General features: G+C 26.2%; 1 protein-coding gene across 1 annotated transcript in view; it reads left to right on the top strand.

Moving 5' to 3' along the window:
• Nucleotides 1–18,479, top strand: part of vir-1 (virus-induced RNA 1) — a 125,979-nt gene that overhangs the window by 81,386 nt on the left and 26,114 nt on the right. The window contains exon 2 of the mRNA XM_065499535.1: nucleotides 7,647–7,838. Coding sequence (XP_065355607.1) covers nucleotides 7,647–7,838 — 192 coding nt within the window. The remainder of the gene's footprint in view (nucleotides 1–7,646; nucleotides 7,839–18,479) is intronic.

Raw genomic sequence — 18,479 nt, 5'->3', positions numbered from 1 at the left:
AACGAGTGACATTAACTCACACACATACTCGGGAATCCTAATTTTCATAAATGTTTAGATGTATAGAAACATGAATAATAGGATGGCTCCTGTTGTATAAATTCAACAAAATTTCTTGATATTTCCGAACTAAACTTTAAGTTTTAAGGCCTACTATCAAAACAGATGGCCTTATGAAATTCTAAGATGATCTATGTCCGTCTCTCTATCCGTCTGTCTGTCTGTAGACAATCAGATAGAACCCAAACGAAAGGAACCATCTGGCTGAAATTTCCCACAAATACTCTCTGTAGATAAGATTTTTTATATTGAAAATTAATTTCACCTACTCCCAAAAAAATGGTCCTCACGGAATACTGTTTGAGCAGTCATAAATATGTGGATTATGCCACAATCCTGATAAAATGTTGTTGTACAAATTAATTCTAACTACCCTGAAATTATATTGTAAAGTATGGCGAAAATCGGGCAACATTTGTCCCTTGTCCCAATACAAGATCCACCTCAGAAAATGACTTGAACATTCATAATTGTCTTATAATAATTTATTGCGATGACATCAGACTTAACCAAATTTTATATGAACCTACATATGTATTTATTTTTCCAACTTTTGGGAGGATCGGTCCGTAATTGACCCTACTCCCATATAACCCCTATATCAGAAAAATATTTTATTATCACATATTGATGTTTGTATGCGGTATAGACGAATATAACATTCTTACTGGTTTCCATTTTAAGTTAAAAGATCAAGGAGTTAACAGCGAGTAAATTGGTTCAAAAGAGAAAAAGGTATTGAATAGTTTTTGGTCTTATCACATACTTTTTTCCAAATTACGAATAAGCAATTATGCTATGACATGAAAAAGTTTTGAAATACTTCGTGTTTTATTTTAGTTACAAACATGAGATTTTATCTTAAAGCCAGCCTAATAACTCCAAATTCAGTCATAGATACATTACTCGCTTATAATTGCATACTTTTGTAACATAAAATGCCGTGTATAGGAAAAACCACTATTATGCAGCAGTACACTTGTAATTATTTTATAGAAGTATATAAAGGTGATACTGATAAAAAGTGTTAAAGTTTATAAACAAATTTTTCTAAACTTCTGTGCTGAATATTTTATCCAATTTTGACAATATTAACGGGACGAGTATTAAGATCAAATTTAGTATTTTACGACATACATACGGAGAAACATAATTGGCTCAATGTAGATTTTTGTTGGGCAGGTTTTCATTGTAGTATTTTAATTAGATCCTAAGATACTAATTAATAGGAAATTTTGTCTGAAATTTAAATAGAGAATTGAATTTTAGTTTTATTTTAAACAAAACTAAAATGTTTTTGAAAATAACTATAATTTTTATCAATAATATACAATCTAGAAAAATAAGGGCATATAAGTGATATAACAGCGGAAAACTGTATGATGATTCGAGTATATCTGTTCGTATGTCATTCTAAACAATCTACTTTTGACCACAAATCTAGTCTCTTTGTCCAACTTGGCTACACTTTTTAGACCCAGTGCTACAATATTTTCCAATACAATAAAATCAAATAAACAATTTCATATCTTTTCTTAAAACCCTTTTTAATAGACACAATTTACTCATATTCAAAATATCTACTCTAAATGGTTAAATTTAACAGATGATGCCACTGCCAACACAAAAATTTTATTTCATATACTTATGTATTCAAATTTATAGAGGAAAACAGGAAAAAAATCATGCTGATATTCAAACACACAGAGGCAAACTTATTTACAATATACATACATATATTGTTTGCATATGAGTACAAACAAACACTCATATGTAGGTACACACTCTCAGATCCATAACTAATGACTAATGCGGCTTCAAGTGGCAGCTATTTCAACCACAATTTTATACAGTTATGACATGGGTTGCAAGTAGTTCAAAATATCTACAAAATATCTACTACCATGGTGACATTACAGCAATAGCACAGAAATATGTATGGAAAAAATCTTAATTTATCAACTAATGAAGGTGTAAGGTGATAGTGCCAGTGGGGAATTTAGATATTAAAAACAGGGGCAAAAGTACTTACGAAACTTCTTTTCAATAAACGCAATAAATTTGCAATATTTTGACCTGAAACTTGAGAAAAATATATCTAATGTCCAGCATTTGCAATAACAGGGAAAAATTTAAATTAACCCTTAAACGCACTTGTGGCCAAAATGACCCCAAACTATTAAAACCATGAAAAACTCTATTATTTTGAAGATTATTCTTACCGAATCAATTTTTATCACTTCAAACATAGAATCATATATATATATGTATATTGCTGTTATCAGGTCAACAGGAAAAAAAGCCATGACTAACCACTAAATAGATTTAATGCATCATGGCAACCTAAGAACAAAAATGGTAAAATTTTAGATTTTTTTTTAAATTTTTAAGTAAAATTATAAATTTTGTTAGACACTGCTCCACATAATTAGTGATAACACAAAAACTGTTAGTCCGATATTATTAAAATAAACTTAGAAAAATTTTAATTTACATAGCCTTTAATCGGTATATATATCACGTTTTAATCCGCTCAGTAGTTTCGGAGTTACAATAACAAATTTAAGCAAAAAAAAAATTTTCCGTGAAAATTTTTGATTTAAAAAAATCATGAAAAATAGAAAACAGTTGAAATTGTTCAGTTTTATTACTCTCTCGCAAAGCCACATACAATAGCAATAAAATGACATATTGGCCATAAAAATCGATAAATTCTTTTCGAATTTATTCACAATTAAGTGAATTCGCTCATTTTCACAAAATTTTAGTTTTTTGTTTGATATACATGAAATTGAGCAGTTAATGTTCTTTTTTCGATTGATTAAATTTTTAAAACATTTTCCTCATGCTATGTATAAATTTTCATTTATATATTGCCTTTCAATCGTCTCACTGGTTTCGGAGTTATAATTAAAATTGAAGCAAAAAAAAAATATTTTTACATGAAAATAGCTAATTTTTTTGTTTTAAAAAAATCATGAAAAATCGAAAATGGCACAAATTGTTCAGATTTCGTACTCTATCGCAAAGCCACATATAATAGGAACCAAACGAGCTATTGAGCACAAAAATCGAATAATTCTTTTCGAATTAATTCACAATTAAGTGAATTCGCTCATTTTCACAAAATTTTAGTTTTTTGTTTGATATACATAAAATTGTGCAGTTAATGTTCTTTTTTCGATAGATTAAATTTTAAAAACATTTTCCCCATGCTATGTATAAATTTTCACGTATATATTTCGTTTCAATCGGCTCTGTAGTTTCGAAGTTATAATAAAAAATTTAAAAAATATATATATTTTTTACGTGAAAATAAATATTTTTTTTATTTTAAAAAAATCATGAAAAATCGAAAACGGCAGGAATTGTTCCGATTTATTGCTTTATCGCAAAGCTACATGTAATAGAAACAAAATGAGGTATCGATCATAAAAATCGAAGGATTATTTTAGAATTTACTCATAATTAAGTGAATTCGCTCATTTTCACAAAATTTTATTTTTTTGTTTGATATACATGAAATTTAATATTTAATGTTCTTCTTTCGATTAATTGAATTTCAAAAACATTTTTCCCATGCTATGTAAAAATTTTCACGTATATATTTCGTTTCAATCGGCTAAGTAGTTTCGGAGTTATAATAACAAATTGAAGCAAAAAAAATATTTTTTATGTGAAAATAGCAAATTTTTTTGTTTCAAAAAGACCATGAAACATCGAAAAAGATATCAGATATTGTTCAAATTTATAATTTTATAGCAAAGCCACATGTAATAACAAAAAACGAGATATAGACCATTAAAATTTATGGAATTTTTTTCGAATTTATTCACAATTAAGTGAATTCTCTCATTTTCACAAAATTTTAGTTTTTTGTTTGATATACGTGAAATTTAGTAGTTAATGCCAAAATATTTCTCAGCACTTTCGAAAACTAAATTCTAATTATTTTTTGCTTTATATTTATTATCTTTATATTGATTCACTGGCTATCATGACATGTTAACTGGCACTACTGAATATGCATTTAAATTCTTCTAATTCTAATAACTTATCCCTTCTTTTTTCCAACTGACCTTTTTTTCCAAAACATCCAAAAAATGTGTTTCCATGGAATAATGAAAATTAGTTATTGTTCTATGCTAATAACGCACAAATGAACATACAAATACTTAAGTAAAACATTATTTACATTATTTTATAATTACAAAATATTGTAAGAAACATTTTCGCCAAATATTTATTATGCAAATGAATCAAAGGGATTAAGGAAAATAATGAATTATTAGGCAGACAAAAAACAACAAACACTTAATAATTTAAACAAAACAATACAATTTTAATTATTTAATTTACAAAATCATTTGTTTTCTAGCTTTTGTAAAATTAATTTTCTTTTATTTGTTAGCTGCTTTTTTGGGTTACGCACAATCCCATAAAGAAACAATCAACTCATTAACCATTAACACCTGTCTTGGGCTCGAGAAAATATTTTGCCTTTTGGCAGTTTTCTGCAGACTTTACCTTTTTCTCTTAATAAGAAAAATATCTGGGTTTTTACATTTATAACTGTTTATCAAGAAAACTTGGAAATTAACATAATTACCAAAAAGTTAAAATTGCAAGACTAGCAACTTTTTTCCTTCCAATTTAAATACAGACGATTTGAAAGCATAGAGCAAATATACCTAGAGCGGAAACTAGAAAAAAATTCAAACAAAAAAATTACTCAAAATAGTTACACATACGAGGGTTTTTGTTTTCACGTAGACTTTTTTACTAATACATTCTCTCCACTTAGTTGTTGACAAGTTGGGTCTTTGACAGAAGAGTTTCCATTCTATGTGTATTCTCTATGTTTTAAAGGGGTTTGTTAGTTTTGTGACAACTTTGTTGTTTATTTTTGCCTCTTGTGTATTTTATTTTAAATAAAATTTCTTGGACAAAGTTTGAGGGGAGAGAGTTAAAATATACAAATCATTTAAAAACCTCAAATAATTTTGTAATGGACCTGATGTGGCAAATGTTGTGGGTGTCACAAAAGTATGCTAACAATTTGCTATTTACTTTTTACAAACTTACATATTTGTGTAGCTGTGTGCGTTTGTATATCTGTGTGTAGTTGAGGTTTTGTATATGTATTTTCATAAAGTTTTTAATTAATCAAGTTTGTAAATTGCTTAATATATATTTTTCGTATAGAAAAGTTATTTTTTGTTTTATATGATTGAGTGTTGTTGACTGACTGATTGAATGAATGAATGAATATGTACTATTTTATATGCAGAGTGTTGTGTCAATTAATTTTATTAATAATTTTTAAAACTTGTTAAATATGTTTCATTGGTAAAAAGTTTATCATCGTGGTTTGCATTGAAAGCAAATACTTAATCTGTTAAATTAAATTGTTTTCATAGAAATAATAAAGTTTGTTTTATAAGATAAATATTTTATTATAATTATCTTAACTTAATGAGTGTAAATTTTCTTATTGATAATAAAAAAACACATTTAAAATTTCCTCTTAAAGTATGAGCGAATTCACTTAATTGTGAATAAATTCGAAAAGAATCAATCGATTTTTATGATCGATATCTCATTTTGTTCCTATTACTTGTGGCTTTGCGACAATCGAATAAATCTGAACAATTTCTACCGTGTTCGATTTTTCAAGATTTTTTTAAAACAAAAAAAAAATTATATTTTCACGTAAAAAATATTTTTTTTCTTCAATTTGTTATTATAATACCTATTGAAACGCAGTATATATGTGAAGATTTGTAAATAACATGAGGAATATGTTTTCTAAATTTAATCAATTGGAAGAAGAACATTAACTACTAAATTTTATGTTTACCAAAAAAGAAACTAAAATTTTGTGAAAATGAGCGAATTCACCTAATTGTGAATAAATTCGAAAAGAATCGATCGATTTTTACGGTCTATAACTGAGGTTGTTGCCATTATATGTGGCTTTGCAATAAAGTAATAAACCTGAACAATCTCTGCCGTTTTCGATTTTCCACGAGTTTTTTAAAACCAAAAAATTTTCTATTTTCATTTAAAAAAACTTTTTTTGCTTCAATTTGTTATTATAACTCCGAAACTCCTGCGCCGATTGAAACGTAATATATATGTGAAGATTTGTGCATAGCACGCGGAATATGTTTTCAGAATTCAATCAATCGAAAGAAGATGTATTGAATATGTATTTTTTCTATATCAAACAAAAAACTAAAATTTTGTGAAAATGGGCGAATTCACTTAATTGTGAATAAATTCGAAAATAATGCATTGATTTTTATGATCGATGTCTCATTTTATTTCTATTACATGTGGCTTTGCGACAAACTAATAATTCTGAACAATTTCTACCGTTTTCGATTTTTCATGATTTTTTTAAAACAAAATAAAATTATATTTTCATGTAAAAAATATTTTTTTGCTTCAATTTGTTCTTATAACTCCAAAACTACTGAGCCGATTGAAACGCAATATATATGTGAAAATTTGTACATAGCATGGGGAAAATGCTTGCAAAATTGAATCAATCAAAAGATGAACATTAACTACTCAAATTTATGTATATCAAACAAAAAACAAAAATTTTGTGAAAATGGGCGAATTCACTTAATTGTGAATGAATTCGAAAATACTCGATAGATTTTTATGACCGATATCTCATTTTGTTCCTATTACATGTGGCATTGCGATAAAATAATAAATCTGAACAATTTGTACAGTCTTTGATTTTTCATGATTTTTTTAAAACAAAAAAATTTGATATTTTCACGAAAAAAAATAATTTTTTGCTTCAATTTGTTATTATAACTTCGAAACTACTGAGCCGATTGAAACGCAATATATAAATGTATTAAAGGCTATATAAATTTAATTTTTTCTCAGTTTATTTTAATAATATTGGACTAACCGTTTTTGAGTTATTGTTAATTATGTAGAGAAACGTCTAAAAAAAATCACAATTTTAATTAACATTTTTTTAAAAAAAACCTCGCCATAGAATTTAATTTTTGTACCATATCTGTACTACTGGAACCACAATACAATACTACAATTGTGTAGTGGTCTAAAAAGCCTCTGAAATTTTTTTAAATTTTGTAGCTCTGTGTGATCGATAATATCAGTAGGAACAATTAATATTTTTTTGTATTAACTCTGAAATATTTCATTTACCAAAGTCTGCCATAGTAATTAAATTTACTTTTAATCCTCCACCCAAGTGCAATATCTTATCTCGCTCAATATATATCGAGGAGTATTTCAATAAACAAACCACACACATCTCCAACTTTTAGCACTTGACGCATGAGGCGAACTCATCAGCCATAACAATAACACAGCAGTAAAAATCTTAATTTATTATAATTTAGTCAATTTTTGTCTTTTTTGTGATGAACTGCTGCAAAGATAATTGAATGAAAAATGTAGCCAGTACAATGAAATTGTATTTCCTGTGAAATACTACACTCACAACTCCTCAAACTTCTTTCGTGTATCGAAATAAAATTTTATTATTTATTTAACATTTCTTTATCTTCTTTTTTTTTGCTTTTCCTTTACAGCACGCACCGAGGATGCTGAAGTAATTGGTGGACCACGACGTGTTTTAACACGAGCTGATGATGATGACGCTGCTGCTGGTGACGATGATGATTTTACAAATTTTAAAGGTGTCATTGATACCGGTTCGGGATATCCTTTCCTACAACCCAATCCATCGGTGATACGTGTGGGTTTCTTTGATTCATTTGATGGTAAGTGTATTTAACTGTATTTAATTGACAATTATTAACATACAGAGCAAACCGGACCGGACCAGACCAGACCAGTCAGCCAGATACATGCATAGACAGACAAATGGTACATGTATGAACATTATCGCAAAGGCATATACATAAACATAAATATGTTTGGAACGTTGTATGTCAGTGTAGGTGCGATTTGTTGTTGTGTTTGTATAAACAGCTTGTGTAATATTTATAGGTATTTGTTTCAAAATAAACGTATAACATTTTTTAAAAAAATGTCTAACTAAAAATAGTTTTTCATTGAGGAATACTAATTTGTAAATTACAATGTTTTTTCGTTTAACAAAGTTATCGATAACTTGCATTTACTATCGAAAACTTATTGATAACATGAATTTACAATGAAAAATTTATAGAAATCTTAATTTTTCTATAGAAATCTTATATATAACTTTATTTTTCTTTAGAAAATTTATTTTCTTTAGAAAATTTATCGAACACTTTTAAATTTATTGATAAATTAAAGTATCGATAACTTTAACTTTCCATAGAAAATTTATCGATAACTGTTATCTTCTATAGAAAACTTATCAATAACTTGTATTTCAATAGAAAATGTATCCATTAGTTGAATTTTCTATAGAAAATTTATCGATAACTTTAATTTTCCATAGACAATTTATCGATAACTTTTAGCTTTCATAGAAAATTTATCGAACGCTTTTTACATTTATCGATAACATTAATTTTCTATAGAAAACTTATCGATAACTTGTATTTCCATAGAAAATTTATCAATTAGTTGAATTTTCTATTGAAAATTTTTCGATAACTTTTAGCTTCCATAGCAAATTTATCCATAACTTTAATTTTCTATAGAAAATTGATCGATAACGTTTAGCTTCTATAGAAAACTAACCGATAATTTTTAGCTTTCATAGAAAATTTATCGATAACTTTTAGCTTCCATAGAAAACTTATCGATAACTTTTAGTTTTCATAGAAAATTTATCGATAACTTTAATTTTCCATAGAAAATTTATAGATAACTTTTAGCTTCCATAGTAAATTTATCCATAACTTTATTTTTTTTAATTTTCTATAGAAAATTTATCGATAACATTAATTTTTATTGAAAATTGTTCGATAACTTTAATTTTTATAGAAAATTGTTCGATAACTTTTAGCTTCCATAAAAAACTTATCGATAATTTTTACCTTACATAGAAAATTTATAAATAACTTTAATTTTCTTTAGTAAATTTATTGATAACTTGAATTTTCTATAGAAAATTTATCGATAACTTTAATTTTCTATAAAAAATTTATCGATAACTTTAATTTAAAATAAAAAATTTATCGATAATTTAAATTTTAAATAAAAAATGTTTCGATAGCTTTAATTTTCTTTAAAAAATGTATCGATAACTTTAATTTTCTATAGAAAATTTATCGATAACTTGAATTTGCTATATATAATTTATCGATAACTTGAAATTGCTATTGAAAATTTTATCGATAACTTGAATTTGCTATAGAAAATTTATTGAACGATTTTAAATTTATCCATAACTTAAATTTTCTTTAGAAAATGTATCGATAACTTTAATTTTTTTTAAAAAATTTATCGATAACTTTATTTTTCCATATAAAAATTATCGGTAACTTTTAGCTTCCGTTGAAAATTTATCGATAACTTTTAGCTTCCATAGAAAACTTATCGATAACTTTTAGTTTTCATAGAAAATTTATCGATAACTTTAATTTTCCATCGAAAATTTATCGATAACTTTTAGCTTCCATAGTAAATTTATCCATAACTTTTTTTTCATTTTCTATAGAAAATTTATTGATAACTTTAATTTTCTATATAAAACTTATCGATAACTTTTACCTTACATAGAAAATTTATAGATAACTTTAATTTTCATTAAAAAATTTATCGATAACTTTATTTTTCCATAGAAAATTTATTGATAACTTAAATTTTCCATAGAAAATTTTTCGATAGAAAATTTTCGATAAATTTAGTTTTCTATAGAAAATTTATCGATATCTTTAATTTTCCATAGACAATTTATCGATAACTATATTTTTCTATAGAAAATTTATCGATAACTTTGATTTTCCAGTAAACATTTATTGATAACTTTAATTTTCTTTAGTAAATTTATTGATAACATGAATTTTCTATAGAAAATTTATCGATAACTTTAATTTTCTATAGAAAATTTATCGATAACTTTTACTTTCTATAGAAAATTTATCGATAACTTTAATTTAAAATAAAAAAAATGATCGATAACTTTAATTTTAAATAAAAAATGTATCGATAACTTTAATTTTCTTTAAAAAATTTATCGATAGCTTTCATTTTCCATAGAAAATTTATCGATAACTTTAATTTTAAATAAAAAATGTATCGACAACTTTAATTTTCTTTAAAAACTATATCGATAACTTTAATTTTCTATAGAAAATGTATCGATAACTTGAAATTGCTATTGAAAATTTTATCGATAACTTGAATTTGCTATATAAAATTTATCGAACGCTTTTAAATTTATCGATAACTAAAATTTTCTTTAGAAAATTTATCGATTTATCAATTTTTTTAAAAAAATTTATCGATAACTTTTATTTGCCATAGAAAATTTATCGATAAATTTTTTATTTTAAATTAAAGTTATCGATAACTTTTAGATTCCATAGAAAATTTATCGATAACTTTATTTTCTATAGGAAATTTATCGATAACTTTAATTTTCTATCAAAAATGTATCGATAACGTGATGTATCGAAAGTTTAACGTGAATGTTATCGATAACTTGAATATTCTATTGAAACATTAAATTATCTATGAAAACCTTTTCGATAATTTAAGATGATTCCTTTCAAGTGTCCCTATAACTAATTCAAATACTGTTTACAGTTACCTTTATGTATTCATAGTGAAGAGTGTTTATCTGCAGTTGTAGTAACGTGTAAACACTGTTTAAACCACTAAAATTGTTATGTTTATATTAGCGATAGATAGTAAAGGAAACATGGAAAGGAAAGAGAGGACACAATTACATGAATTGGTAGGTAGTATGTGTAAATAAATGTGTAGTTGTAGTTGCCCATTGTCGAGGGACTGAGGAGGTCTGTTTGAGTATTAATAAATGCAATTTAATATTGACCTTTATCTGACTTGTGAGTAAGTCGGGGTAGGGTGGTGTTTAGTCATCCGCTCCTTCTACACTTTAGCAAGTAATTCATACATTTGTATGTGAGTTTACAAGTGTAACTGTGTGCATGTTTGAGCATAAGTGTGTATGTGTGAGTAAATGTATTCCGGTGTCTGTGTTGAATGTCTGCTTTTGCAATAAAATGCGAATTAATTAAAATTTTATGTTGCGTAAAATTGTCACCTCACAATGTGCAAATGTTGCATGTTGTCAACGTACGATTTTACGACATTAAACTCATCTTTTTTTTCACTCTTCTCTTACTCATGTACATTTGCACAGCTCTGTTAACGTCTCTGATATCCACAAGTTAAATTAATTCGTTGTATATATATTTGTGTGTATTTAGTTGTCTCTACAGATCTACAATCAACAAACTCAAACCTGCACATTCAGATACAGATGCAGTTGTATCGCTGTAGTTTCAGTTATTATTGCATTTAATGTATTTGTATTTATTTTATATTCCTTATTGTTGTTTTTCTGTTGCACTAGTGCTTTTACTTGCTTGTATTTTGCTTTCATATTATTTTCCGTCGTGCATTTGTATATTATTCTTTATGTTTTTTATTTTATTTTTAAAGTTGCTTATTATTATTTTTAACAGCTCTCAGACATACACAGACAAGTGCTGCTTATTGAATTTCATGTTGTGAAATTAATTATATCGATATATTTGCTCATGCATTCAATTTTTTTGTTGCATTATAGTATTTTATTTTATTTTTGCATTTTAATAGCTGTTAAATGTTAAATACTTTATGGTATTTTTTTATGATTTTTGTTGTATTTAAACAAAATATTTGCATAATTCTCTCAACACTTAAATTTTTATTGTGGCTGTAACTTTAAGCGTGTTGAATTACTTGTTTTATTTAATGGCATAATATTTATTTATTTTTTTGAAACAAAAAAAAAAACAGAAAAATGTTCGTTTCCTTGTAATTAAGGCAAAATTTGACACATTGGTTTCTATAAGCTTCTTTGGTTTAATTTACGCTGATGTAACACACTGCGTATGAGTCATGTGGTTTTTTTTTTAGTTGCAGTTTTTCATATGTGGCTTATGATGAATATAGTTGTTGTTGATGTTTGGTTTTATACTGCGTATGTTGCATGTGGAATGTGATACATATTTTGTTATTCAGCTTATATGATGAGGTTTGATATATTGCAATAATTAATTATATTGGTAACGAACGAAAATTATTCAGGAGAAATATAAGTTTATAATTTTAATGGAGACCGATAACTGAACTTTCATGGAAAAAACTGTTCAACAATTTCACTATTCTAGGGCAAGTTTAAGAATGACTTATCGATAAAAATTCTACAGAAAATTCAAGAATCGATACATTCTCTATTCAAATAATATTTAAGCTTGAGGTGTGATTTTTAATAATATTTTAATTGATTTTTCGATATTTCATCATCCGTTGCATGACATTTTCTTTGCACAATTGAAAATGTAATAGCAATAAGATGTGGTTATGTTTTGAATATTGTAACTCATTAACTATTTCTGAAAATGTCTTCCAACGGATGACGAAATATCGAAAAATCAATTAAAATATTATTAAAATTCAGACACAATTATTTGAATGGAATTAATGTTACCGATAAATTTCAATAGAAAATTAAAATTATCGATAACTTTTCTATATAAATTTTATGTAATGGATAAACTTTCTTTGCAAAATTAATGTTATCGAAAAATTTTCTAGAGAAAATTAAAAAATGTTCTAAAAAAAATTCAAGCTATCGATAAATTTTGTAAAGAAAATTAACGTTATCGATAAAATTTCTATATAAAATTCATGTTATTGCTAAATTTTCTGTAGACAATTAAAGTTATCGGTAACATTTCTATAAAAAATTTAAGATATCGATAAATTTTCTATAGAAAATTAATGTTATCAATAAAGAAAATTATGTTATCGATAAATATTGCAACGACAATTAAAGTTATCCATAACTTGTTTATAGAAATGTTATGTAATGGACAAACTTTCTTTAGAGAATTCAAGTTATCGATAAATTTAGCAACGACGAATAAAGTTATCGATAAATTTTATATATTAATTTCATGTTATTCTACATTTTTTTTAGAAAATTTAAGTTATCGGTAACTATATGAAAGTTAATGTTATCAGTTAATTTCCTGCAGAATGTAAAAGTTATCAATACATTTTCTAAAGAAAATTAAGTTTATTGATCAATTTTCTATTAAAAAATAAACTTTCTATAGAAAATTCAAGTTATCGATATATATTATATAGTAAATTCAAGTTGTCCCATAGTATATTAAAATTTCTATGGAACAATAAATGAAAAAGTTTGTTTTTGAACCATTGCCATACAAAATTTAGAGTTCTCCAGAATTTCGAAATTCGCTTTAGTTTAGTTTTTATATAAAAAAATCGATTTTTGGTCTAAAATATGAGTGATCATAGATCGATCTCCTTCTTTTGATTATACGATTATTAACCAAGTTACTAACGATTTTAGATAATTTAATTTTTTATATATAAACTTAGATTTTTGGTGTGAAATATGAGTGATCATAAATCGATCTCCTTTTCTCGATTAAACGCTTACTGGCCAAGTTATTAGCAAATTTAGATATTTTGAGTTTTTATATAAAAACTTAGATTTTTGGATTTAGCTCCTTTTCTTGATTAAACGCTTATTAGCCAAGTTATTAGCAAATTTAGATATTTTTAGTTTTTTTATCAAAAAATAGTTCTGAAATATGAGTGATCACAGATCTAGCTCCTTTTTTCGATTAAAAACTTATTAACCAAGTTATTAACTATTTTAGATATTTTGAGTTTTTATATAAAAAAAATAGGTTTTTGGTTTGAAATATGAGTCGGGAAGTTTAAGTGATCGTATGTGAAGCGTAAGTGATCGTATGTGAAGCCCGGCCAACAAGCCGAATCCAAATATCATGGCTCTAAGGTTATTATCTGTATTTGGTAGATGCAAAAGATTCCTATCTATTATATGATGCTAAAATCTGACCAGACCAGGAACCTGTACGAATGCAACTGATTCATTTGAATCGAGCATTAGCCAAAAAGACCAGACATGAAACCGTAATATTTCATCATGACAACACCCTGACTCATGCTGCAATACCTGTTAATAAGTATTTAGAATGAAATGGTTGGGATGTTTTGCCTCACACACTTTATAGTCCAGACCGTGTCCCGTCCGACTACTATTTGATTCGATCCGTTGTTGTCATGATTCCTGAAAAGATGAGCAGTTATTTTAGCTCGAAATCCTTACGTTGCCAGAAAGATGGGAAAATGTAATAGTTATCAGTGGCCAATACTTTAAATAAATTTATATTGTATAAAATACAATATGAGATCAATATCGTAAAAATTGGACATGCGGTTAAAAATTCGTTAAAGAAGTGGCCACTTAAAATCCGTACGCTATGTAGTAATCATAACAAAGCTCCCAGTTATCAAAATGGAAAATATGTTTTTAACAACAAATCTACCGCTTTTCTACAATGAATTGCAAGTCATTATCTTTAGTTTTAAAAAGTGTAGACACAATGGAAAAAGAAGCTAGTGATAAAATTGTGCAACAATTATCTAGAAAATCCGACTTTGTCGTGTTAAAAGAAACCCAAAATCTGATTTTTGGCAGATATCAGGTCAGAAATTATACATCTCGGCAGCTCGAGGTTGTGTGGACTTTAAATATGAATACGTAAAATTGAACAAAAATATTAATTTGGCAGGCAATCCGCAGCTACTGTTAGAAGAGTCAAGATTTTCAGAAATGTTTTTAAAGAATTTTCAGAATTATATATAAAAAGATAGTTTGGAAAAGCGATTGTTGTCATTTATAAAACATCACACATCTGATACAAAGTTTTAGTCAAGTTGTCATTACTCAAATACAACTATGAAGTGGTATAATGAGAATAATATTGATGTTATAGCAAAACACATCAATTAAACAAATTGCCCAAATCTTCGTCTAATCGAGATATATTGGAGAATTGTTAAACGCAAATTGAAAAATAGTGCAGGTACAGTAAATAACCAGATTTTGATGTGAACAAAGTGGAATAAATATGCTGGAATAACGGTAGAAGTGTGAAGTAAAGTTGTGCAGCTATTAATAGGAGACATCAAAAGAAAGGCCAGAAAATGTATTCGAAATAAAGACACATAAATCTGCAGTTATATTTTTTTAAAAGCTTAATAATTTACCTTTAATTTCATGTATACAATGTTAACATACGTTGTTTCATTTAAAAGTTATGCTCGTTTTAATTCGTCCGGATTTTAAGTGGCCACTTCTTTATATACAATTTAAACTAACCGATTTTCCGGCGTTCTTATATAAAGTTTAAACTTCCTCTCTAAAAGACAATCAATAGCTAATTAAAAATAGTTTGAGCAACATACAATTTTGTGTGACCATAAAGAACCTTTGCTCCAAGTATTTATAAATTTGGAACGTGTAAGGTCTGATGCCATATCAATAATTTTTTTGTTCCCTCTTTTATCAATAAATCTGGGAATAGATATTGAAGTTATCTTTAATTTTTCTATACAAAATTCAAGTTGTCCATAAATTTTCTATTAAAAATTTAAGTTATCAATATAACTATTTGTTTCCCAACACCAATTCTCAACTTTTGCAACATTGTATTCAAACATTTTCTGCACCATTTGTTTAAGTCTTTTTAGTTTTTTTTTACAATATTATAAAATCATGTCAAGAAACAATAGAATTTGTGTATTTAAAACCACTAATAGCATTTTCTAATGTCATTGTAGAAGTCAACGTTTTAATTTTCTAGTTGTTTTCATTTTTTTTCATATTCATTCGACAGTTCTAAAGCACTGTTGCATTTTTCTCTATCATTTACCTTGAAATTATTAGTATAAGGTTTCACAAAGACGTTAGACGTTTGAAAATTCTAATTCGTACTAAATTGTACATGTGTAACATGTCAGCGTAGTTATTGAAAGTGTGCCAAAATGTTGTAAATGAAAATGTTAAAACAGAAATAGCAACAGCAAAAAAAAGGTGTAGTTATGAGGTCTTTATGCTAAATATGCGTAAATCTATTACCATGGACAAATTACACAAGTAGAGAAAAACATTAAGTAAATGAAATAGAAACAAATATTTATAACTAACAAGTGTTTATTTAGGTGTAATAAGGTTGGGATTTCGTTTGTTATTTAGCTACGATAGTTTGATTTTGTGGAGCATATGTATGTCTGGCAGTTTAGGTTTGTAGTTTAAAATAAATAATACTAAATTGTGATAAGTTGTGTAGGAGAGTAATACAACATAAGTATTTTAAAAGAATAAAGAGGATAGAATTTTGACTGGAAAGCAACTTAATTGTATTTCTTGTAAAAAAAGTAAAATAATCATTCCTTAAGTTATAGTATGACATCATTACCAGCAATATCAATGAAGCTTGGCTCTATCACTATAAATGTTACAAGTATTCATTTCGCTCCGCTGTTTTCAAAAAAAAATTTATAAATGAAAAAGTTGGAATTTCTGAAAAATGTTTGTATGAATGTTGAGTCTCATCTATTAGCTACTAAAAAGCTATATCCCGATGTGACCATACCCTTCGTTGCTAGGGGCAAATTTCTGCAATTACATTAAATTAAAAAAATGTATTAAAATAGACACTTTTTAAATTAATTTTTAAAAATAGTAAAAAAAATAAAATTAAAATAATAAGCATGAGGAATTATTGCCAACATATGTAGCAGTTTCATGTAATATTAAAACCATGATTTACTTGCAAATGCAGGACAGCACATATGTGTAAACTTAACTGTTCGAAATTTTGAACTGGTTTTTCTGGGAAAACGAAAAATTACTCTAAAAAAGTTTTTTTTTTAAAAAAATAAATAAAAATTTTGTTTCGGAGCGAAATGGGTTAATAGAGCCAGTAGTTTAAATTTTTTTTATATAAAGATCTTTACCATTATTAAGACAGGTCAACCACTATATAGATTTGATACATCATGGTTACCTAAGCACAAAAATTTTAAAATTCTTCAATTCAATGGATAGCTTTTTTTTAAAAAAAATTTAAGTAAAATTATAAATTTTGTTAGACGTTGCTCAACATAATTAATGAAAACTCAAAAACGATTACTCGGAAATTATTAAAATAAACTTATAAAAATTAAAATTCAGATAGCCTTTAATATGATAAATGTTAAATAATGTTTCTATATTTCAATCAGCACAGTATTTTCGGAATTATAACAACAAATTGAAGCAAAAAATATATTTTTTACGTGAAAATAGCAAATTTTTTTGATTTAAAAATTCATGAAAAATGGAAAACGGCAGAAATGATTCAGATTTATTTGTCTATCGCAAAGCCACATGTAATAGAAACAAAATGGAATATCGACCATAAAAATCTATTGATTATTTTTGAACTAATTTACTATTAAGTGAATTCGCTTGTTTTCACAAAATTTTAGTGTTTTTGTTTGATATACATAAAATTGAGTACTTAATGTTCTTCTTTCGATTCATTGAATTTTGAAACCATGGGAAGCTATGTATAAATTTTCGTATATATATTGTGTTTCATTCGGCTAAGTAGTTTTGAAGTTTGAACAAATTGAAGCAAAAAATATATTTTTTATATGAAAATATAAAATTTTTTTGTTTTGAAAAAATCATGAAAAATCGAAAACGGCAGAAATTTGCCAGATTTATTGTCTTATCGCAAAGCCACATTTAATAGCAACAAAACGAGATATAGACCATACAAATCTATGGATCATTTTCGAATTAATTCACCATTAAGTGAATTCGCTCATTTTCACAAAATTTTATTTTTTTGTTTGATATACATAAAATTGAGTTGTCAGTATTTTTCTTTCGATTGATTAAATTTAGAAATCATTTTTCCCATGCTATGTACAAATTTTCACATATATATTGGGTTTCAATCGGCTCAGAAGTTTCGGAGTTATAGTAACAAATTGAAGCAAAAAATATATTTTTTACGTGATAATATCAATTTTTTTTTGTTTTAAAAAATCATAAAAAATGGAAAACGGCAGAAATTGTTCGGACTTATTGCTTTATAGCAAAGCTACAGATAATAGGAACAAAATTAGGTATCGATCATAAAAATCCATTGATTATTTTCAAATTTATTCACAATTAAGTGAATTCGCCCATTTTCAAAAAAATTGTATGTGCTTCTAAAAAAATTCACAAATTTACTTAAAAATTTAAAAAAAACCCTCCATAGAATTTTAAATTTGGACCATTTTTGTACTACTGAAACCACAATACATAAAAATTGTCTAGTGTTTTAAAAATCCTATAAATTTTTTTTGATTTTGCTGCCCTGTATAATACATATTATACGTATGATTAA

Source organism: Calliphora vicina, chromosome 2, assembly GCF_958450345.1.
Source record: "Calliphora vicina chromosome 2, idCalVici1.1, whole genome shotgun sequence".
NCBI lineage: Eukaryota > Metazoa > Arthropoda > Insecta > Diptera > Calliphoridae > Calliphora > Calliphora vicina.
The sequence above is the reverse complement of the archived record's forward strand: the minus strand, read 5'-3'. Positions and strand labels throughout refer to the sequence as shown.